Genomic DNA, 24,983 nt, shown 5'->3' with positions numbered 1-24,983 from the left:
CATCATGGACAGTGTTCTCATGAATCAAGCGCATGAAAAACAGGATAAATGGGATAATAATTACAATACAGGAACATTGATAACGCCGTCTAGTGAAGCCGTTTTATCGTTACAACGTATGAGCATTCTGATAGAGCAATTGCTTTGTGCACATGTTTCTAATCGAAAAGACGTGAGTTCAAATCTACCCCTAAAAATTGAAGTACTTCAAATTGTTCTGTAGCGTTACGGAGTCATTCAAAACAACTTGGGAGTTACGTTCCACAACATTCTTTGTGTCACAGTCGTTTTCTCACTTCGTCACTGCGTCACAATCTATAAGGTCATCTGACCCATTATCGCAGTCCGGGCAAGTGACTAACTGCGTGTCTGCTTTCCTGAGCTACACTATATCGTAGCAGACGGATGGCCACAACAGAACCTTTAACAAACACACACACATAAGTACTCCAAGTTCATAGAGAGTCGTCTCCGGTGGAGCAATTTTTATGTTTCCGATCTGATCTTGCTCTACTTAGTAACGTAGCAGCAGTGCCACGTTCTTACCTCGACGTCTCGTAAGCTAGAACAATGAAAATTGCTTAATTGATGACTAATGTGTGTAAAACATCGTGCTTTTACGCGGCTCGCTCGGATGGCAGTGCCTAATCATTGTCGCCGTTAAGTACTTAGAAGAAATTATTCTCTGACGACCATTTAGGGTTAGAGTTAACGTTTGAACCTTAAAGATATAGATTTATTTTTGTATCTCACTGTGATATAAGGAGGAATTGTACACCAAAACAAAGAATGTTTCTAAGCCCAACTGTTACGATTAATTTTTAATGCAAAGCAGATTCATCTTTGCATTCATTACACTCTTCAAAAACTCTCTTTGTTGGAGAACGTTGTTATCGAGGGATTATTGGATGGAAGAAATATTTTTTAAGATTTTAACAGAGAAATATATCTGTAGAAAAAAAACATTGCATTTTCTCTGTATTATTTAAGCAAGTTTGTGAGATATCATACAAACATATTCTGTACTCACTTCCCTATGATCACTGAAATTCGTTTCTATCAAAAATAGCAACACAAACGGTTTAAATAGTAACAAAAAAAGGTTCGATTATACAGCAAACTGCTTATTAAAAGCCACAGCAACAGGAAAAAGGTTCAAATTAGTATGCACCGATAATGCTTGCTTCCTATCAGTCTACATCCAAAAGCATTCCACCACTTTAGTTCTGCCATTGTTACGTTCCAATTAAAACAATCGCCATACAGCGGTAATTGAATTTTACCGCTCGGAGCGATACAATGCGATGGTTTTTTTTTTTTGTTACACTGCACCGAACAAATACCGCTTTTTGTAGCCGCAAGCCCGGACCTGCTATGGGGGGGGGGGGTTCGTTCTTCCCAATTACATGCCCCGGCGATGGTGTGTAATCTTGCGCGGGTGTAGCATCGCAAGACAGTGGATCCAAAATCGATAGCCGGCAAACCACGAGCCCCGCTTGCTTGGAGCGGTATCGATATCCGTTTGCCGCGTTTTTATTGCATTTCAATTACACAGTGCACAGTGTTCGTTGCTTTGGTTCGGCGAATGGACAACATTCTTTCGATTGTCGATGTAGCAAACGGGTCATGAGCGGGGGTGGAGAAACCCGGGCAAAAGTACTGTCGATCGAAAAGCAAAGTACACTTTTTGGAGCACTTTTTGAATGGAATGGCAAATTGGGTGTAATGAACAATTTTGATTGTCTTTTCCCGCATTGGTTGGTTGTGGTGCTAATACGGGCCATTTAGTTTAGAACATTTACGGTCCGTTAAGCTACATTGATAAGAGAAGCAATAGTAGTGAAATGGATTCGAGTAGTCTTGCTAAGAAATGGCGACGCTAATGTGTGTTATAAATTTCTACTAACTATTTATGGAGCTATGATTTAACGTCATACTTCTATTAAATGAAGCTAATGATTGGTTTCATTCCATATCATGGATGACAGTTAAAAATAGCCAAACAATATATTAACGATTACTTTCATGCTCAATCAATTGCTTTCATTTTGCTTTCAAGATCCTTTAAGCACACTTTAGAATGACTTGAGAATGACAACGTGATATTTTAAATATCGTTCTGAGTGTTATTGTTCTGATTTCTGGTTCTTTCATGTCTTAATATTTATTGAAAGCTTTTGTTGCTCTCAATACACGTTAAATCCCTCCTTTTATCTTAATTTAGTCATAAAATCGAATGAAAACCCTAACGGAAAGTAGACCAAACCTCCTTTTCCTCTTGCATCTTCAAAAAACCTAGCGAATTCCATGTCTTAGCTAAATTATCGCCCCAACATAACACGACAACAATAGCTTCCCCTTCAACAGCTCCAACAGCAACGTACGTCACAAAGAGCAGCAGCATTATTTTATGTGTAAAAAGATCCCATTATCACTAGCTTTCCCCCCGCATGCCGTGCACGATCCGCTACCCTTTTTCTTGAACTTCGAACGAAACACATAGACGGTGGAGCAGAGAAAAGAAAAAATCCCATAAAGTGAACCCGTGAACATCAGCTTCTGCCGGCACGGTGCCAGTCACAGTGCGACACAGTGATCTTCTCGAAGAATCAGAAAGAGGCAGCTTCTAAGTGATGAATTTAAATTGAAGCATAGCTCATCATTCAATTATCCGGATCGTCTCGCGATCGCACCGCTGCTGCTGCTGACGCGGCCGCCGGCTGGACCGGTCAACCTGGCCGGTCAGTGTCTGTCGGTCCGCGGACCACGAACGGAATGCAACCTCGCTCCAGTTCGTAGGTGCAGTAAGTGCTGCGTGTGGTTTGCCCTTTTGCTTTTGTGTGCCATATTGCAATGATTTAAAGTGGCGTTTTGTGTTGTGGAAGTGCTCTGTAGGATCATGAAAAGATCATTAAAGTGTGATCATCTGGAAATGTTTGGGAAAATAAATAGTGAAGAAAGTACATCTATAGGCATCTATTAGCTGTATGCCTGTAAATATTACAAAGTGAGGTGTTAACGGATGTGATACGGCAACACTCTTTGTGAGTAAAGTGTATGATCAGTGGAATAAAAAATTAATAAAAGTAGTGAACCGTTCCATGACAGTGTTCCTCAGTGTATATGTGAACTGCGTTAAGTGAACGAAAAAATATTGAAATTCTCCAATGGTTTGTCTCCCTTCCCGTCGTTATTAAGAGAGTGTCTCGTAGTTGTGAGTGCTACAGGAAACAGGAAAGAAAAACGGAGAAGTACATCCTTCCCCATTATGTGACAGATTCAGTGACGCACGGCAGTCACAAACCAACACGAAAACGGTAACAACAGGGACGAGCAAATACGACTCACACATGCACGTCTCTTAACCGCCCGTTAACAAGTTCTCACATCCGCTTTGGCTGCAACAGCAACAGCCCGGTCTCGTTGTGCAGTTTAGTGTCAAGCAGTTAATCTAAGTGGTTCCAGTGTGTCTGAGCAGGCAACCGATCCACAAAGGATGTGTGAATACCGTTCTTAAGGGCAGGGGAAAGAAAATAATGCTTGTTGCTTGTGCTGTTTGAAACATGCCTACAATGTGTGAATTTATTTTATTATAAAATGATGTGATTTATGTGCGATTTAAACAAAAATGGTGCATTTCTTTACAGAGCTCTATTGCGGAAACAATGTGACAAAGTGTACCCCCGGTCAACAGTACCAACACACCAGTGAATGTTGAAGTGGAACAGTTGTCGTGCTCTATCGTTGTGTATTGTGCCAACTTTCTTTGTCACTGCTGAGGCGCAAATAAGATATAAAAAGCATAACGCTGTATAAGTTGGTTCTAGGATTAAAGGTATTTACTCTACGCCCAACAATTTTCCACATTCTTTGTCTAATTAAAAGATTGGGGGTAAGCAAGGTAAAGTAATGGCTGTTAATGCATTGGGCTGCAGCCGGTTGGTAGGTCTGCATTCTTTTTGAAGGAATTCATGTATCTCGATACCGTGTTGGAATTTATGCGTTGCAATGTACTGGAACGTCTTCATTATTGAGTTTTTTTTATATTTCTGGAAATAGTAGTATCCTTGGAATTGGACATTGTTTTACGTTCCTGTGCATGCATTGAGGAATTCAAATGAAAACAGTACATGAACATGGGCATAGGCTTTTAAGGAAATATACATTTTCCAACCATAGAGTTGAGGTTCATCGTTCTTTGGATTGGTTTATGGTTTTTTATTATCTTCAACTTCTTTAGATTAGATTGAAAGGCAACCCAATGAAGGCTTAACATGCCAGAACTGCATACAGCTATTGTTTCTTATCATAATAGGATTATAAAATATTATTTTGTTCGATCAATTTCAAAGAAGTAAACCAAGATAATTGAAAAGGCATTCCTAGGGAAACATCAGAACAAATACAGCTGTTGAACTAATGAGCGCCTTTAGGTTACATTATAAACAACATAACTCACATACACGATAAAAAAAAGCAAAAGCATTCGAGAAACCTTATTCGAAAGCCTTAAAGAAGAAAACATGTTGATCTGATAGTTTTTTCTAGTTCCACAAAAATATGCTTTGAAAGCTAATTTATAAGGAAAATATTTAATCTTGAGATAGATTCCCGATATCACTACCTTATTGCTTGTTGCTTTTATCAAGTATGAAAAATTATGTTTGGTTAAACAATATTACGAAATCATTTGTGGTCCTCTTATAAAGTAGCTCTCTTCAAAGAGTTAAATGCGTAATTTGAACACAGAATTATTACGAATCTTTAGACAACTAAGACATACCGTCAAAAGGTGTTACGTGCTTGAACATCTATTATATTCTCCTTACAATCGCGATATCTCGCTTTCGAAATGATTGATGAATTGTTGTACCGAGAAATTCACTGTGGAGTGCAAAATACTCCACTCGAAACGAACGGGAACCGGAATCAGCACGAACATGCATGTCTTTTGCAGTAACGAGTCCGATATTACGTAAGCACATTCCATATTCACAAAGAAGAAAGCAAGCAGGAAGGACTCCGATTCCATTTGTTCCGGTGATTACAGCCTTCCGAAAGCTCGGGCCCAAAACGGTCCCCATTCTCAAATATGCATGATTAACTTTGCATTAGGATATGCTGGCCGAAGGCTTAACTTTGGGCCGGTAAGCGATAGGCACCAACAGCAGACCACCAGAGCTGAACTGAAGTTTCGCATACACCAGTAACCGATAAATCGGGATTTGTAGTAATTAGTGGACACCCGGGCGCAACCCACCGAAAATTTCACCGAACACCATTGCCACCAGGTAGAGCGATCACCGCCAAAAAAGGGAGATTTGCACAAATACACAGCCGATCGCAGGCGAGATGAAGCCTTCCGGAAAATTTATGAAAATGATACCCCAAAATCCGGGTCGAGTGCGCTTTGATTCAACCGGTGGATTGCCGGTGGTGTGTATGGCAAAAAAGGACGGTCGTATGTTGCAACCTAGCAGAGTACAGGGTACAGTGGTTTGCGGGGATAATATTTTAGAAATTAGAGCCCCCATAAGGCTGGCGGTACGAACCCCAACCCGAATCCCAACCCGGCCCTGTAATTATGCCGATTATAGTTTCGGTGTCCAACTTACGGCACAGTTGAATACGAGCATAATTTATGAAATCCACGCACGGCCCGGGAGAGATTATCAATTTGTTTCCGAAACGCACCGCGAATGGAGAGGATAGAGCGAGGGAGGGTAAAGGCCACCGTGTAACTGGCACCCGTATTTCAGCGGATATTTATCGGAATTAATTATTCAACGGTCTTGCGAGATAGGTGGTGAATCCCCGCCTCTGTCATCTCGGTCACGGGCAAGCGTTGGCCGTCGGTTGAATAGTTGATCATCAAAACCAGCCCTACCTTAGAAATGCACTCCGCTGTGCAGTGGTTGGTTGCATGTGCACGATTGCGTTGTGGATAATGATGGAGATGCTTTGCGGCACTATTTTTGCTTGCGTCTAACTCGTTCGCTCGCGGTGTGCGCACTATAGCGAGCGGTACAGTCCGAAAAGCCCAATATTTCAACAAACCGATTCAAATCACTGATAATCATATCAATTAAGTGTAAGTGCTGGTGAATTGTAAACATTGCGTGCACGAATTGAAGTTACAGCCGGGTTCAGAAGGGAGGGAAAAATAGTAACCAGCCACTCGGTAGGGAATTTAATTGATGGTAATGTATTCGATTAAATTACCCTATCGGTTGCGCAAATAATGCGGTTTTTCGTTGGTACAGCGGCGGTGGGGAGAGGCTTTTGTAGGATTGCCCAAAACGTTGCAGTTTAGGTTATCCTACATGATGCTCATCAAGGTTTTGGCCGATCAAGGCGATGATGAATGGTGTGCTTTTGTGGATAAATACATTCACTTCAGGTTTCATTCGGTTTACTAGAAGCGAGTTTAGAATTTAAATAGAAATTAAGAACAGTTTCAGACCCAGCCCAGAAGTGGTTAGACTTCTCTAGAATACCTTCCAACGCTTGATAGAGTCTGTTCGACGGATTGGGATTTTTGATAGACCCACTTCTACAACATCAATTTTTAAGTTTTCTAACAGAAAGGCACAATTCCTCAAAAATTAAGTCCCGCTTTATTGAGAAACTAAAACGCGGACTACGAATTGTCCTCTCTTGTCTATAAAAAGTACCCAAATCAGGATGTTCTTCTATATCTTATGCTCTAAATGCTCAATTTTTCCATAAACTGGCTACTATTATCAGTATTGAAGTCTAAGCCTAGTCTAAGGCCTTAATAACTAGTCGGAAATGGCCCCCAACGATCATCTTCGTTCATTACTATCTCTGAGGAACGTTGTTTGTAGACCTTCTCTAAAAATTCCAAGAATTATTAAGGCACCAATTGATCAGTAATCATGGACTTCGACTTACTATAATATCCCAAAGCCCTATTTTATTATAAAAAAGATAACAGCATGTTGTACAACATTCAGAATATATTTTCTCATTTTCACTATAACCGGAGGTATAAAACAATGCCTTACCTTATTTCCTCTAAGCATAAAACCAACTAGCTCCACCCAGTGCAGAGCAACCGAAAATTCAAGGCCAAAAACAATCCATTTCCCAGCATCAAAAACCAGCCAAAGAAATGAACCTTTTCCATCAATTCTGTCTTGTGCAGGATTAAAAAAGTAGTAGCTTTCGCACGCGCGTTCTGTCCCCCTCTCTGTCAAACTGCCGTCCCTATTTATTGCGATCACGTTCGGGCAAACGGTTTGTGAAAAGTTTCCACTTTTACGCACCAGCTGGTACGGGAATGGTTGATGTATTTTTCACTCCCCCAAAACGGTAACATTCTTGCCGAACAGGTCACGCAGGGAACGTCTTCTTTTGCTTTGCGCCGTGAGACGCGGCGAGAAGAGCGCGGGATGATACGCAGGCACGTTGAAAAATTTCGTAAACGATAGAATTTTTGTTGAAAACCATCTTCTAAAAAAGCGAAACCGAAAAGATCAAGCTCCCTGAAATTCATCATTGCCGTCCGGGCCAAAGGGACTACTCCACCGTTGGGCGTGCTTTTTCGTTCCCAAAGCCGTACAGCGGAAGCCAAAAGAAGCCCAAACCCTCGCAACCGATTGGAGGGAATAAATCAATTACAAATATTTATCTTTTTGACCAGCCAAGTCTCGTGTGCCCGTCTGGCAAGCTCGATGTTGAAGTCATCCAAGAGAAGGTAACGGGGGATTGAGCACGGGATTGAGCACGAGCGCATACCCAACAAGACCCCGACCTCGGACAGGCTGAAACTGATTTATCTTCCGAATGGGCAAAAGGGATGGATTTCAAACTGAGGGCAAAAAAAAAGACAGCATAAAACAACCAACAAGTGAGCAGGCAACACATGCCAAAGAAACGTACCCAAAAGTGGCATCACAAAGCGAGGGAGCTCGCTAGCAGTCGAGGGAAGATTTCGGCATGTGCCCAAACTCTGCAGAAGATGCTGGTATGTTTGTCCAGATTTGGTCGCCCATTCCCATCCCTCCCACGAGCCACGATCGCACGGAAACAAAGCACGCACTTGTTGTTTGATTGTGTGGAATTGTCGTAATCGACTCGAGAGCCGACCCGACACTGACACCCGCAAGCACGGAGCCTTCGGACGGAAGCTGGAATGCACGAGTGCACGGCGGGGAGGAAGCAAAAAATAAAGCTGTCAAAGTTGGGCCCCGGCAACGATCGTCCACAGAACAGTGCCGTACCGTGCGAGTCAGGGAGATGGAGCATTTTACCCATCCCCCCACGTAACATTTGGAATGGCAGACCACGTGGCTTTCAGTCAATTAATGCGCTCGCTTTCACGGACCTCGGCATCGGGCACGTCAGTCGAGCGGAGAGATAAATAGAAATACAATGCAAGCGCACGGGCTTGGCATTGTTCTTCGCTGTTCGACGCTGTACGTGATGGGTTTATCGAATGTGTGCTTTTTCGCGCTCACCAAACTGAACAAGAAGTTTGATTTCTGAGGATTGTTTTTTTGTTGCTGTAGGAGAGAGAGGTTCGGTCAAATATCAAGCACCGGCTGACGGAATACGCTTACTGGCGCGGTTCCGTTCCATTCAATGTCAGTTACATGTACGACAAAAATGCGAGTAAGCTCAAGCTGCTGGAAGCTTACCAGCAAATGACTAATGCCCACGCTGGATGGTTTGCGAGTGTTTCTAATTAGACAGTTTTAGCTTGCTTGGGACGAACCTGATCGCGTAGGGGATTAAATCAAGCTACCATGCGTCACGTGGACACGTACGAACTTGACTGCTGCTAGAGTATAGTCGTTTTTTGAAGGATTTCATTGCTATTTCCACCGGATTTGAAACTTTTATAAAATTATAAACATATTCAAACAATGTTGTAATGTTATTACTCATCAAATACAATTAAATTTTTTGCATTTGTTCAATTGTTGTTACTTCCTTCTGCTATCTTTTTCTTGGTAATGAGGGTTGTGGAAATAAATCACTGCAACTTGGTTATATCGTTCATTCGTTTGTTATTGTAGGATATTAGCAATTACGTTGAAAGTTGCTGAAAATAGTATGTTGCACTCCTGGAATAAGTAATTTGGATTTTAGCTCCAACAGCTCTGCCAAGGTCATTAAATATTATTTCTTTGCGATCTTACAACTCATGCAACAAGACAGTCCGCTTACCCTTGATGTACACGCCATATGTGGTTATGTTTGGCCAAAGAATGACTTGGTAGACTGGGTTGTTGCACAGTTTAAATCCTTACTATTAGGGTTCATCCTTACGAACGAATAAACTTCTCCTTTTCATCTTTTAATGTTTCAATGCTTGATTAACTACCAACATAATACTGAACATATAGTCAAACATGTTGCAATGGAAGAAATTACCCAGACGATATAAAATATTGTGTGGCCTACCACTTACTTTGTGATGCATAGAGAGCTTAATAATGGGGCCCTTCACGATTCTAGTCAGCTTTTTGTATGGAGTTTGACAGTTGGAGGCTGAAATCATGTAGACACTCTTTATACAAAACCACACATAAAACAAGCCTGCAATTTTCAGTCTAGATTATTCTAGCCTCAAAGCTAGAATCAGATTCGAGTACCTGCTTGAAAAAATGGCAAAACAGGGTGTTGTTTACATTCACCCCAAGGTGCATTAAAGAGATCAGGAGGTAGAATCTAGAATCAAAGTGTATGTAGTCCAGGTGGTCTCATAGCATGTTTTTATAACCAAATATGAAAATCACTTTTTGACAGGACAGGTGAAAGCTTTTGCTCAAACAAGCTTTCTGGAGGCTTGACGAATACTCAAAACACTCTTGAAATCTTCATTCAGAAACAGAAGCGATAAAAATTAGCCTTCTAAATTCATACACCTTGGGATAAGCACACCTGTAAATTATACTTACTTAGATAGCTGCTCGAAAACTGCTATACAATGCAAATAGCTGACAGGCTGAAATTTCAGCCTACGAACTTAAAACGGAAAGGGCCCCAATACTAGTTTCATTGTGATTATGAGATAATCTTGACAACCTGTATCTGCATTTTGCACGGCCAATTCAATCACTTCAAACTGCGTCTTGTTGCTAACAAAGGAATAAAGCAAAACTAAACGTCTAAATATGGAATTGCTTAAGCGTATCACAGAGGCAACAGAGCTAAGCAAATAACTTTAGAACTAATTCCCCTTAAGCAATAGAATTTCACATTCAAAACTACAACATGACAACTTCTCGAGTGAAAAGCTCGCTCGGAATTAACGGGCTCAATCTGTTGCGTAGTTACGTACCCCAAAACAGTATACATATACTGTAGCAATCCACCCAGTACAACTCATCGCAATGACACCGAACAAGCGTCCGTAAAGCTGTGCAGAAACACCCGCCAGAAATCCCGGGCGGCGACTTGGCCACTCGAGTTTGATTTGTCGCTCGCTGGAGTGTAAATATACGAACTATCAAATGCCGGCCATTTCATGCTTCAAAAGACGAAAGTGCGGGCTATGATTGGATGTTCCCGGGCACTGAAAACGATACACAACACTCCAGACACCCCTGGGGGGTGCATTAACGGGTTTGCCGATTGATGCAAAATGTGTCCCCATTGATACACCGGTCCCGTCCGGTCCGGACACGATATTATGATCAACTCGTGTCAACGAAACCGACGACGAAACCGGCACTTCGCATGGATGCATTTCTATTTAATTTTCCTTCCCGCCAACTGGCAAGGTTCTCAAACTAGGGAAGGCATAATCTCATCATCATCCTCATCATCGTGAGGTTCTGCCCAGTTCTGGGTGTGCAGTGTCATGAGAGAAGTCCTTATGCTCTTTCCGTGCCAGCAAACCAACAAGAAGACACGAGGACGTCGTGTCAGTTCGGATGTTCCCTGTGTCTCGAACGACCTGCACCGGTCAATCGACTGTCTGCCTAATCCCATGCCAGAACACCAGGAAGCTGAGTGTCTAAAGTCATTTGCAAGAAGAATTTAGTGGCGCTTGCCATACACTGGTCGACGCAATGCGGAATAAATATGTAAAGAATACAAGTACAATGGTGGTCGCCTGAATGCTACCATATTTCACCACCGAGCTGAAACCTTTGGAGTAACTATCACGCTCGGACACAAGCCGCCCCTGCCTTTGCTTGGTTGGTGAATGCATTTTCAAGAGCAGAAAATATAGAATCATCTTCCCAGCATTACCTTTAACGGCTACAACGTGCGTTTGGGGTGTCTCATCCCACCCGGAAGCAGGACCTGGCCGTACCGTTAGCTTTTGTGAGTAAAAATATCTACCCCCATCCCTCAGCAGGCCATAAAGGCACGGCAACCGTGTCCAAAGAGCTTTTGAAATATGCTACCCCTTTGCAGATGGACAGTTGACGTTTTTCGCTGTGCCGGAAGGGAGGGTAGGAGTGCAGGCAAAAAAATGCAACCCCAGCACACACAAAGAACTAAGAGAAACTATGAACCCATGCCCGGGAACGTCGTGTGGTCAAACCCGGACGTGCCGTCCATGCTGAAATTCCTGCCATCCCGGAGCTGACAAACTGACTGACCGACAACAACACAGCGACCGGCATGGCGTTGCACTGCTGCTGCTGTTTGCAACCATACGGGTGGGGGAAGCAAACAACGCCACACAACCTTTGAGGGAAGTTCATCTCTGTATGTGTGTGTGCTTTCCCGGTGTTTTGTTTGAAACCACCGGCTGTGGACGATGGCACACTTCACCAGGCCAGACAGGAGCACGTCAGTCGGTAGCCCGACGGAAGTCTGACTTGCGTTGGGATCTAATGTATCACTTACACAGCGCTGTCCGGCGGACATTAGTCGTAATATAATAATTCACGTACGATTCTGTCTTTTTCCGCTGCGTTCCGAGAATGAGATGAGAGTGAAAGAGAAAGACAGCTCAACATTTGCTCGGAATGCCAAAGATGTGCATTTTTATGTGCCGAGCAGCAGTGGTTACATTGTTTTCGGAAGTGATTTGCAATGCTCTTTTGTACAATTTAAAGTTTTTGACTTTTTAAATATCAGGACGTTCGGACGGACCATCAACTATTGTTTTCTATTAGATGATCATTCGCACAATGGAACAGTAATAACACGAAAACACCCCTTGGAAAATAACTTTTATCGAGATTTGTGAGAGGTAAGGGCAAGAAGGAACCCAATTGACATTTTCGAGCATGAATTATCGGAAATTCGAGCAATTTCCCTTAAACTGGAGCCTTAAACTTCCCTTAAACTGCACCAGTTTAAGGGAATTCAGAAAAAAAGTCCTTTAAAATCAACTATGATGCGGCTTTTTTGTTACTTTCTTCTAGATTCGCTCGGAAATGATATTTCCTATCGTTATAGTTGGTCATGTTTCCATTTTATACTTTAATAATACCCATTTTTATAGAATAACGTCACACAAAATTATCTTTTGTTTTTCATCTAAAAACCATAGCTATGAATGAAAAATGAGCTCGACGGCGTCGTCTATCGATAGAGTAAACGTCTAATTTACGAACACACCAAATCTTGGCGCTTTCAACACGCTTGATTACACACAAATCAACAATTTCAAGCGTATCGAGCACTAATCGAGCAGGTATGGGAAAACAATTTCGAGCAAATGTCACTTGGGAAGTCAAAACTCGCATATTTTTGTGTTTCGTAATTTATGGATAATCCATGATTGGTTTACCCCAAATTGGTAACCGTCTCGTCCGCTCTGTTTATTGGAGCTCGTTTTATTTTGAGTTTCTAACCCATAAAGGGCACACATCTCTTAACATGGCAACACAGCGAATGGCCCAGAAGTAGAATTACATTTTTTGTTTTTTATTTTTAAATAAAACAATTAACTCAATAACGATGTCAAAAAGCTGCTTTAAGCTCTTTCGAACTGCAAAAAAATACAACAAAACTACCCAACCAAAACGTTCTACAGCCGAGATGAAAAGTCGCACTGGCACAGGTCGGTAAGCCGATTCACAGGTCCACCGGCAGACCTGACCCCGTTCCTTATCTTATCGCCCCCCCCCCCCCCCGCAACACGTTTTACACGTACAGCGTCGTTCGTGCGTACACCGCAGTCGTTAGCCGGGGCAGCGCACCGCAGTATTACGGCATCGTAAAAACCGTGCTCATTAATGACACCATCCGCACGCCTCGCCGCACTGGCACCGCTCGTGGCCGTTGTTTGTGCATCAAACAAACAAACAAGCGCAACGAAAGTAAACTAAAATGCCGCTCGACCGATGCCCGCTAATTACCGCCCGCCGATTCAAACAGGTTGTGCAGGATGAAACTTTCCGCGGAACTTGGCTTGCTTTGCGGGACAGCTGCGTCACGGGCGCTCGCTATTTGCCGCCTGTTTTTTTCTGCGCATTTTTTTTTGCAATTGTCCCACCACCGGAAGGGGTGCTTATTTTATAATCTTTTACAGCAAAGCTTGCTGTTATGCTGTTGACAAACACGGGTGAATGCAGGTTTACGGGAGCTGGGCGCCACTTTTCGTAAAGTTTTGCTTTTAGGGTGTTCTGAGCGTGAAATAAAGTGGACGATAAAAGTCAATTCCAAACAAATATTAGCGGGAGTTGTGCAACGTTTCGACGAAAAAGTTATTACTTGGATAAATCTTACAAACAACTTTTCGTCAAGCAAGAAATAAATCTCACGACAATGTAGGTCAACGCTGCTATTTTCCACCAGTATCGTTGTTTCATTTTTTTTAACATTCCCTTTTCCTGTAGATAAAAAAACCAGTCTACGCCGTCACTGAACCTAAGCCAAGCGTGAGTGTGTTAATTTATCGACTTGTTGTATTATAAATAATACATCCCTGATCCGTGGCCACTGTTTCGCTTGTCGTTAAATATTAGATCGAAAAAGCTACGGTGTAAATTATTCCCCATTTTCACCGACACCATGCCCCGCCAACACATAGAAACGAGACGGTAAACAAAGCAAATGTGGCAATTCATTACCAGCATCCCGGGAATTGATTCCCGGAACAAGGCGAAAACAATTGCACCGGTTTCAGCGGGCTCGTGTTCCCTTGTTGCCACGGTTCACCTTGCCTACCCATTGCGCGCGGTAAATCCTGTGCGTGATATGGTTCGGCGTTCGGTTCGGCACGTCACGCTTATCCTCTTTAATCTTTTTCCAACACACACACACACACACCCACGTGCACCCACTCCAACACTTAGTCGAAAGTAATGAGCTTACCTAATAACTGAAGTGGCGTGGCGTGGCGCTTTCGTCCTTGGCAGGCGTAGGGTAAGGGAAGATTTATGCGATTTTCTCTCTCCCACAGCAGTCGCGCAAACCCAAACCCCAGACCGTGATGTGATGCTTTCCGACCGACATAAAACCCGCTACACACCCGCGTGGGTGTGTGTGTGTAAGCAAGTACTCTTTATCAGCGAAGAAAGTGTCCCATCACCGTGGTGATGGTGAGCAAATTATGGAAAGCATTAGCATGACATTCGCTCCTTTCGCACCGTCGAGTACTGGGCGCCTCCATCAAGCGCGATGCACGCTGGCTTTTGGCCGCTGGCAGGAAAAAAAATGATCCACATTATAGATATTTTTAGACCGTGCGTGATTCTTTGCTTTCGCCGAGTTCGTGCAGTATCAGCGGTGTGATAGTAAATTAGCCAATTTGAGTGTGGAAATTATACGCTCACGATCAAAGTGCTTCCCGGGCGGCGGCACATGTGCGGAGCGTGCGAAAACCGATGGCAGCACGCACTATTCTATCGGGGGTTTTAATTTAATGGAATAAAGCCGGTAAAGTAGGTAATAGAAAAATCAATACCTTTTTGAGCCCGCTGTTGGGGAGAAGCGATTGATAAGGATAATTATGTTGATGAAGCATATTTTTCAAAGCGCTTCTAGACGTCGATAACAATATTCCTTGCTGCTTGAGTGGATGGAGTTTTCGACAGTTGCAAAGCGTTGTAAATTAACAAAGTGATTGACTTTTTCAGTAAAAATATTTATGATTATATTACTAATTTTCAGTTAAACATAAATAAATGTATATGTAACGGTTATCAGTGAGAAATTTAAAACAAATTCATCAATTTCTTCTAAATGATAGCTTTAAACTATAAAAATCAAGATCGTCGTATGTACGAATCGGCGTAACTTGAGCGGGGTTGTATCTCGGAGGTCTCTTGTAATAGATAAGTTTAACACAACACAATTTTTTACACAATTAGAGCTTATTTAGTATTCAAGTAATTTTTCCTAAATATTTCTATGAAAGTTAAACAGAAACCTTTCAAAGCAGAAATGTATGTTTTGTACAAAATATTTATGTATATTTGATATTTTAGAGGAGAGTATATACTAATATTTAGTAATTCGGTACAGGAAGTGCAGTACCGACTATTTTTATTACTTTTACATTACTAATACATATGACGAATATTCTTGCGTTTTCCAATTATTTTTTAAAACTACCAAAAGCTTGAAACAATTGTCCAATTCCGATACCACTAACAGTTAGTTTTTACAATAGAGCCCACTGGAAAAATGTCACTTTGCCAAAGCCTTGCATTAAAGTTTTTTTCATTGAAATATCTTGTTGTTACTAATTATTTCTGGTAAAACATTGCCAAGGTTTTTAAAACATATTTAAATCATTTCAATTAACGGTTTACAATGATTTCAATGTCAATTTGAACTATTTGCTTGTATTTTGACCATTATGTAAAATTATTTATGAATATTTGAAATCATTAATGGGTAATAAGTGATATGAATAAACCAAAACTTAATTGTGACACTGTGAAGCTTATTTCAGTACCTAAAACACACACGCATACCTTTGTGAAGCCTTTTGAAAAACGGAATCACACGGTTTTTACGCCATTACAGATGCCTACCAGAAGCGCCATAACCACACGTGCGGCTGTGATAATCTTACACAGACATTCGCACTACCGCAGCTCACCTTTGTGCTGGCCATTACTTTGCCGGCACCCTCCCCGAAATGCCCAAACCCCCCCCCTCAACCATAACCATAATTTGTATCCCGTACGGGTCTCTCTATGCCACTTTCGATCCGTTCGCTCATTCTCGAGGCCGTTTTTCCCACGCTAACGGGGTTTTCTGTTTTTCCATCCACCCTCTCCCTCCACCACACAGCAACAGCAGCATCAACAGCTTGCCCCGGTAAAATAATGACCTATCATGCCGCATCAGTATTGCTTACACTTTGCCTCACGCTCGCCCCGATCCCGTACGACCGGTGTGTCCTTGCCATACCGACCAACGCCGAGCCACCGAAGGAAATAGTCTACCGTAAGTGTGTGTGTTGTCCGTGTGCAAAAACGAACGACGCTTACCGTCCGGAAGCCTGAAGATGATATATTTTCTTTTCACTTCCTTCCTTTCTTTCTCTCACAGCCAAATGTACCGGACCGGGTGAGCCGGGTCAGTGCCAAACGTTCGACTATCGGTACCGGTTCGAGCAGACGATCAACAACTGTACGCAGTTCATCTGGGGCGGCTGCGGTGGCAATCTGCAGAACAATTTCGAAACGTACGAGCAGTGCATGCAGCAGTGTGCTAATGAAACACGTGAGTCAAACCCGGTGCCAGGGATTAGAGACCAGCTGCGCTGCGCTGGGCCCTGACAGTATGCATCATCCGTATTCTCCCACTGTTGCTGCTAACTTCAAAGCATACTTTCACCACAATTGCAGCTAAAATGATAAGCCAAACAAACGAAACGGCAGCGGAACGATAATACTAAAACCCAAACCGTATTTCACCATACGCCCTGCCGAGCCGAGGGATCGATCCGGTCAGATGATTCTAATCCGTGTTTCCTTTCTTGTTCTCCCATCCCCCGCCCGTCACTCCAACAGAGACGCCCCAACCGCCCGTCCCGCTAACGACCACGGTCGATCCGTCCTCGACGAGCGTCCGCACCCAGACGCAGGAGGCATGGTCGCTGCACTCGTCCAGCAGCACGCTCGCCCCCGTGCCGGACGAGCTCCGGGGGTCCGAGCTGACGTTCAAGGAGACGGGCTACGAGAAAACGTTCATGTTTGCCAAAAACAACACCTTCATCCAGATGGACGGTGAAACGATCCAGACGTTTCAGCTCAGGTAAATACTAAGCCGACGCCGACGGTATTAGCGCCTCCGGGCGCTCGGCCCTCGTTTGCAGCAAAGTTGCCTCATGGGCGGAGCGGATTACTTTATTGAGTGGTGGGTAAGCCCCTTTGGTAGAATCGAAAGACACAACTATTTCATTATTTGGCCACTCTCTGCCTACGGTTGCGGAGAAGTTTTGATAGCAAATGGAAGGAAAAAACGGAGTGCAATATTGGTCGGGTGTATGGTACAAGTGTAAAAATAGCAGCTGTCTTGATCAAATGGAACAGGATCAGCAATTTGTTTTTAGGTACGAAAGCAGTTGGCAAACATTTCCTATGTACTACATTAGTTTGCTTCAACCGGTATACGCAGAGATTAACACTGACGGGCTTGCCAAGCGCCTGAAGGTATGCTTTATTGTGATTTTTAGCAAATGTTTTTCAGTAGCTTTAATAAAAAAATAATTTAATAGGAATTTTATAATTTACAATAGAAATAATTTAGACACAAACATTAAAATATATGTATTAACGCTATCTAACAACAAAAGCAATACACACATAGCAGGTTATCTTTGCATCAGACACATTCAAATCTAGAAATAACTTGTTGTTATTACCAAACGCCTAAATGTATGCAATTTGCTTCCAAAAAGAAGTTTGTTAAGGTTTGAGCTTTAACTTTTCAAGATGATGAGAAGTTTACTTACTGAAGTTGCTCAGTGATATTTACTTAGCATCTTTTGGGACGCAATATGTTGTTTTACTTTCTAACTAAATTGCAGTTACATTTTATAAATGATATGTAGACAGCATTTGTTTTCAATATTTAGGACAGTTAAAAAAAAAGTTAGCATAGCTTTAGGCGCTTAACAAAATTGTAAACAAGGTCCATGTGTAGGATTGCACCCCACACTAGATAATTAAAACTTGCGACTCGAATTTTCTATGGGAGCAAATATCAGCACAGTTACCATATTCACCGGAGAGCGCTAACAAGTGTCAAGCAAGAGCTACCCGCCAAGAACTCTATGCAAGATTTGCTAGCAAGGTGATATGAAGATGTAGAAACAAATTCAAGCTCCAAAATCTGTGCTGTTAACTAAATTCCATATATTTTCTGGGGATACTGACCACGCAGCGCAATGCTCTGATAGCGATGCTTACATTTTGGGTTTGTCCGATGGCTTAATTCATTTTCCCCTCTTTCCGTTAATATACAAATGCTTTCCAATTATTAGCTAATATAACACCCTTTGACCCCATGATTCCCATGACTAAGCACGTAGATGGCGCTACTGTTAAGTGTGCAGTAGTTGCTTTGTTGCCTCAAGATGGTGCTGCTGTTGTATTATGGCTTATTTAAGGTGTAAATTAAATTGCCTATATTTTGGCGCATTTCAATCATAAACAGTCCAAAATGTCCCTTTGATTGGCTCAGGACTACATTTTTGTACATTTAATATGTGTTGTTGAAGGCTGTTGGGTGAATTGTTTGTAAATATTTACTAGCTATATTTGCCGTATAAAATCGTATTTGAAAAAAATATTACAAATGATGCTAATATTACCAAATTGCATAGCTTCAGGCGCTTTTACAACAGTAGGATTAATGATGCGAAACAAATGCTCCATTTGAAAAGCAAAAGCAAAATATCTGATGAGCTCAAAAGAACTCTCTCCGTTTAATCACATCCCCAACCCATCCTTAACCTCAACACCATAAACCAATCAACCTTAGGTTAGCTGTCGTTCATCTCGTCTATCCAACGCCTCCCTGGGTCAAAGAGCACACAGCAACACACAGTAAAATCATTCCCATGTCCCAACGTACCTTCAAGCGTCTGGTACGCTTCGCTTTTCATCTCATTAATATATCGATCCAAAATTTCTCGTATCCTCAAGATCCAAAAACCCACCTGTTACGCGTATGTAAATTTTTCACTCTAAATTGAAGCTCATGCAGTGTCAGGTACAAAAAAAACAAGGCTCAACACCCTTCAGGTCCTTCTTTTTTTCGCACTAAACGCTACAAGCCTTCGCTCAGTACAACCATCTACTTGATCCATGCACCTGGTCGTTCCTGGTTAAGCATACTCACTCCCTCAATCACCGTGCTATCAAGAACCAAGGCAAACACCCAAAAAAAGCACAAACACACATACAGTGCCGATCAAATAACACAAAGAGCCTCAGTAGACAGGGGAGCAGTAGATCCGTTCCGTTCAACGGCGGCTGGCCCCAGAAACTCATCCCCTCAGCGATGAGTTGCTCGCTTATGGTGTGCTTAATTAATTTTTGCCCCATTCCTTCCCCGTTTTTTTTTTTCGTACCCGCCAGGCTGTGCCGGGAGATCTCGTTCCAGTTTCGGACGCGGCTGCCGCACGGGCTGCTCGTGTATCACAACGTCAAGACGCCCGCCGGTGTAAAGCTCGATCCGTACGCGCTGTACGTGATCGTGGAGAAGGGCCAGCTGAAGGTGGTGCACGTGTTCGGGAACCACTCGACCAGCGTCACGGTCGGCGAAGGGCTCAACCGGGACGAGTGGCACAGTGTCATGGTAAGTTGCGAGCCACAGCACACGATGGTTACGGTTCAAGTGAGAGAGGAAAAACTATATACACATAAGTACCTAGCTATCACACAACTGCTCCATCATCATCATCATTGAGCTCATCTCCTTCATCATCCCATCATCCGGCTAGTCATACACACAGCATCCCTCCGGAAAGGAGCATCCGAATGTACTGCTAACCCCTCCCAACAGAAGGTAGGAAGCGAACGGTTGGAACAAATTGGAAGCAAAATGTCCAATCGTCTCTCTGTACCATCCTACCAACTACTAGCTGGACGGTGGAAGCGATCCGTAAGTGGGTTGTTTTGTCCAGCGGTACCCTCTCCTAATAGATCCTTATCTAATCTCTGTCGAAAAAAACATTCCCACACGCTCTCCTCACTTGCTTCTGCAGGAGTCTGAAGAGCTAGAGTTCGTCAAAAATTTACCAAACATCTTGTGGGTGGCAGGCAAGGATTGCCGCTACCGGAAAGCACATTCGATACGCTCCGTTTCCGAACTGGATGAGTGGGGTTTTTGTTCCTTCTTCTACCCCATCGAATGATGAGTTTTGTGTGCTGCTGCTAGAAGCGGCATCTTTACATCTTGCCCTTGCCACGGAGGTGATAGGAAATCCATCATTCTCTAGGATCCCAGCTACTACACATGTGCTGAAGCCCACAAAACACTAGCAGGCAGTGAAGCGTAGTAGGACACAACATAATAATTTCCTCCCAGCTACAACCGCAAGCAAACCCGAACGTGCTTTTAATTGGAAGCTTTGCCATAAAGCTTGATTGCATTTGTGCCTTGTGCTGAGCATGTAGCAACCATATGTGGGGTTTTGTCTGTGCATTTTTGCGAGCCGTCGTTGCGAGTGATGAGAAAGTGTGTCAATTTGGCAGTACATTAAAAGACTTCCATCATGGAGCGCGGTCCTTGAGTTGATTTTCAACCCACTCACTCACTCTTATGACAATATGACTGAAACATACGATAAACGTTGCGTTCTTGGAAGGTAGGTCTTCTTTGCCGAAAGGAAGAACTACATGCCAGCAAAACCACAAAAAAGGCACTGGAAAGGTGATAATTAAATTCCGATCTAGTGGCAGGTACATCACCAGCTCTGAAGCATCTTCCTGTTTGATAAAACCACTCCGTTCGAAAATATAACCCCCCACACACACACATACACAAAACATCGCAAGGGATGTTCCCAGAACGTACCCTTTGAAGATTGCAGGAATATTTAGGGAAAAAAACCTCATCTTCAAACATATAGCAAATGGGTCGGCTAGGGAGGGGTTTCGTGCAGCTTCAGGCACCCGCTATCATCCATCCATCATGATATCGACCACGCTACAGAAGCAGACGGTAAAAGTTGTTTTGCTGTTTACTAGCCTTGCTTGCACATCATCCTTTCCTGTTTGTGTGCTGAGTAAGAGAGCGCATATATCCCTCTTTCAGCCGGGCTTGGGGCGGAAGTATCGTACGCACGAGCCGCTTGCCTGCAGACTCACTTGAGACAGGTGGCGTGCAAGGGCGTGCTTTATGATACGCGCGCCCTATGTGTTTGCTATTGAAGAATGGCGCTGGAATTGAATGTGGTGTAGAGTTGGGTGATGAAGAAAAAAAAACCCACAAAAACACACAGTTTTAACATCCACGCTTGCTGCAAAGGCAGACACGGCAGACCAACGTATCAATATGCGTGTGCGTACCCGGCAGCTCTAAGAAGATGGACAAAAATAGCCAATGACGTCAGAGTGGGTGTCTATTTTCTCGCAATTGCTAAGATTTGTTTTGGTCTGAGTGGGTTGTTAAGATGCTTGTTTGCTGCTTAAAGCCTCCGAGAGCGTTTCAAAATTGGTGGCGGTATTTTTTGTGTTGACTGCAAATTGCATGACTTTAGGCGCTCTGCTGTCCATCGGTCATAAGTCCACCTGAAGGTATGCAAAACGCACGTTAGAAGATGCTTTTTTCTACCAAATTTCGCACAGACATGCCCCATGTGGGTGTACCATCGATTAGTGGCAATTAAAGCATCATTACAAATTTTCACCATCCTCACCCTTACAGTCATTAGCAAGCTTGTCTGTACATTGGTTAACAAATGAGATGGATCGGAGGGGGGGAGGGAGAATATCACACCCGAAAAAGAGCTTCCCCCAGCAATCGCCGATCGGCTAGCTAATGGCACCATAATGATAACGAACCCGTTTCCCTGAAAATCCCTTTCGCAAAACCTCAATCAAATCAACATCAGCATCAATCCGCCGGCACCTTCCCGTAATTAGTCTAGTGCTTTTGCCATCTGGCTACAATACATTTTTTTCCACATCTCTCCTTTGCTTCAGGTACGCATCGATGTGCACGGCGCTCGACTGATAGCGCGCGTCGACAACAACAAGGAGGAGGTGTACCTAAAGGGATTAAATCACGAAACCAATTACGGCGTATCCATCAACCTGATGTCGGTCGTGCTCGTCGGTGGTGAGTAGTTGCGTTGGCGCGCATTATGACGGCGCCTTTCCTTCAAAGTCACTTGAAAATCGCTGCGTCACATCAGAACTGTCTTTAGAATCGGGGGACAGCAAGCGGGGGGCGAGCGAGGGTTGGATGATTCTGACAGCATTTCTCCAAAAACCGCAAAACCGATCGTTAGGGAACATCGAGAAGGCTTTCGGTTTCTTTTTGTTCGGTTGGCAGAGACGAGAGCCGTCCTGGAAAGCCAGCTTTGACGTAACCGTAAGAGCCGGGAGAGATTATTTGCCTGCAGCTCGTAGAAGCAGTTTGTTTACTTCACAAACACACACACACACTCATGACTTCCTTAGTACGTTTCGATATATAGTCTGTACAGTCCTCAGCTTCAAAAGCATCAAATGAATTGGCTTCCGTGGGTAATGTAATCGTTTGCAACGAGCTGAGAAGGAGCGTCTTTCATGGGCTAATGCATGTCAAGTGTAGCAATTTCTTCATGCTGTCTCTTTGAATACATTTTAACGATCGTCAAACGGCGCCGTTCGGAAGCGAACGAGATACGATTGCAAAGCTTTTCCGCAGAACTCGACACGAAAATTAACCGCAATTTCGTAATTGAAGTTTCGTTTTGAGCGTTGCGGGTTGTCTTCTTCTTTTATCTATCGCACACTTAACGAGACAGTATTCTGCTGTAAATTTCATCCAATTCGTGCTGTTTTGTTAAGGATTTTTGATTAAAAACATGATTTTTTAATGAATTAAGTGTATAAATGTCACAAAACGCCTAAATGTATACTTTCTGCATTGCAAAACCACGTTAAATATCGTTTTATCGATTTCACCTACTAAAATCAGAACTAAATGATGCGGTTCATTAACAGTTTCATCATTTTTTGCAAGTTACATTCTCCTGTTAAAGTTGTACGTCATAATCTTCACTTATGTATGGACTAAATACTTACTCATCATCAATGACATCTGCAAATACTTCTCAAGTGAAATGATTCCTATTGAACAGTTGTAAATGCAGCTTTACTCCCTTGCAAAAACTTCAACTTCTAGCCGAAAAACCACTCCTTCAAACAACAATTGATTCAAATGCAAATGAACTAAACACACTCTGTGGGGTCAGAAAACTTGCTCCTTGCTCTTTTACAGCACACTACTCATCCTGCGTAGTGAAGATTTATGTTCCGGCTCCCGAAACAATACCGATTGAACACCGCTATGGACAATCGTCTTTCCGCCCTTCCGGCACCGCAAGATCGAGTCTTAGTGCGGCCAAAACTGTTACTTATTGTTTATGGCTTCCGATTTCTCACCTCACTCTGGCCGCACACTACGCCACTCCGTGCCGATACCATACAATGCCACAGACCAGCAGTATCCACGGCAGCAGCAGCAGCAGCAGCAGGACCAACTTTTCGATCTGTTCCCCACATGTGTCCATTAAAATTAATTTTCTCAACCCTTTTTCCCTGGTTCTCTGGTGGTGCCAGAGCTAACATCTGGGGCGGGCAGGGCAAACTTTCTCAAGAGATTAGAATAAACTTCCGTTGTCCCAATAAAAACGTCACCAGACCCACAGAGAACGGGAGAGAGCTTACGCTTCTGTACGGTTCCTATCGCACCGGTCACATACATCCTCGCTGTTTTGGCTTACTTCCTGCCCCCCCCCCCCCCCCCCCCCCCCGCTTACCGGGCGAGCCATACTTCCGCTTCCGCTGGCGATTCAATTATCAAGTTGACCTCGTACCATCGGCACGGAAATGCAACGAGCACGTAGCGCGCATGGAGACACACACGTATACACTTGCACAGAGCACATTGTTCAATATTGTGCTTGGCAACGATTAATTCAAATCATCACACACTCGGTCACGAATTTGGCCAACACACTGAACTGTCCACCCGGTAGATAGCCTGATAATAGGCTACCTCTGGGACCAGCTAGCTTTGGGGACAGTTTAGTCCTGTCATGTTTCTTTGCCGGTAGCCAAAACTTTATCTAGATGCATGAACCTTCTAGAGTTCAGTTCGATTCAAATGGAAAGATCCTAATGTATTCCTTAAAGAATGCTCTAAATAGATTTGGTATTAATAATTGGAATAATTTGATGTTTTAAGTAATTTCATCAATCTTATTTAATTGTTTCTTTAATTCGAAAGCAAACAACAATTAAGATATTATCAATGAAATCTCTTAAATGTATGATATACTTTTTAAACAGATGAATGCGTATAAAAACGCCTAAATTTATGCAATTACAACCACATGTAAAGTGTTTTAAAGCGTATAATTCAAATACGCCTGGAAGTATGCAAAATGTTTCACTATTTCACGTTTTTATATACATTTTACCTTGTTTGGAAGTGTTTGTTATGAAAACTACATTTTTTATACATATTACGGCTATTAAATTGAACTGTCAGCGAAGCATTCTATTTCAAAGTATCCCTATAACAAAGCGGATGCCGAATATGGAATACTGATTTAGAGATATGTAAGTTTATAAATCACACAGTTCTTCAAAAAAGTTCAAAATTGTCGCATCCTAGAATTTGTAACTTTCTGAAGCGATTTTAAGTTGAGCGTGTAAAATGAGCAAAAGCATAGAAGTAGTATAAAATTAATACGCAAATATAAGCTTTAACACACCGCCAAGCACCACAAAGGAATGGAGCATGTTGGCTTTCCACGTTTTTAACTTCATTTTTTATTTCGCCCAAATCGTCGTCCGAGATTCGTTTAAGGCAACCCAATATACCCATTGCCTTCCCTTTAAGTAGAACAATATTTC

At 42.8% G+C, this 24,983-nt stretch overlaps 1 protein-coding gene across 17 annotated transcripts in view; it reads left to right on the top strand.

The window, feature by feature from the left end:
• LOC1277107 (axotactin) overlaps window positions 1-24,983 on the top strand; it is a 46,736-nt gene that overhangs the window by 8,911 nt on the left and 12,842 nt on the right. For 10 of the 17 annotated variants that reach the window (XM_061650669.1, XM_061650683.1, XM_061650668.1 and 7 more), the window contains exons 2-7: window positions 3,648-3,835; window positions 16,186-16,341; window positions 16,447-16,620; window positions 16,911-17,154; window positions 19,485-19,704; window positions 22,056-22,191. In XM_061650669.1, the coding sequence (XP_061506653.1) occupies window positions 16,221-16,341; window positions 16,447-16,620; window positions 16,911-17,154; window positions 19,485-19,704; window positions 22,056-22,191 (895 nt within the window). In that variant the 5' untranslated portion in view covers window positions 3,648-3,835; window positions 16,186-16,220. Of the gene's footprint in view, window positions 1-2,708; window positions 2,805-2,832; window positions 3,045-3,647; window positions 3,836-16,185; window positions 16,342-16,446; window positions 16,621-16,910; window positions 17,155-19,484; window positions 19,705-22,055; window positions 22,192-24,983 lie in introns of those variants that run through there. The other 7 variants (XM_061650678.1, XM_061650670.1, XM_061650671.1 and 4 more) reach the window with 4 other exon arrangements.

The sequence above is a fragment of the Anopheles gambiae genome, chromosome 2 (genome assembly GCF_943734735.2).
Source record: "Anopheles gambiae chromosome 2, idAnoGambNW_F1_1, whole genome shotgun sequence".
NCBI classification, from domain to species: Eukaryota; Metazoa; Arthropoda; class Insecta; order Diptera; family Culicidae; genus Anopheles; species Anopheles gambiae.
Note: the sequence above shows the minus strand (reverse complement) of the source record. Positions and strands in the feature narration are given on the sequence as shown.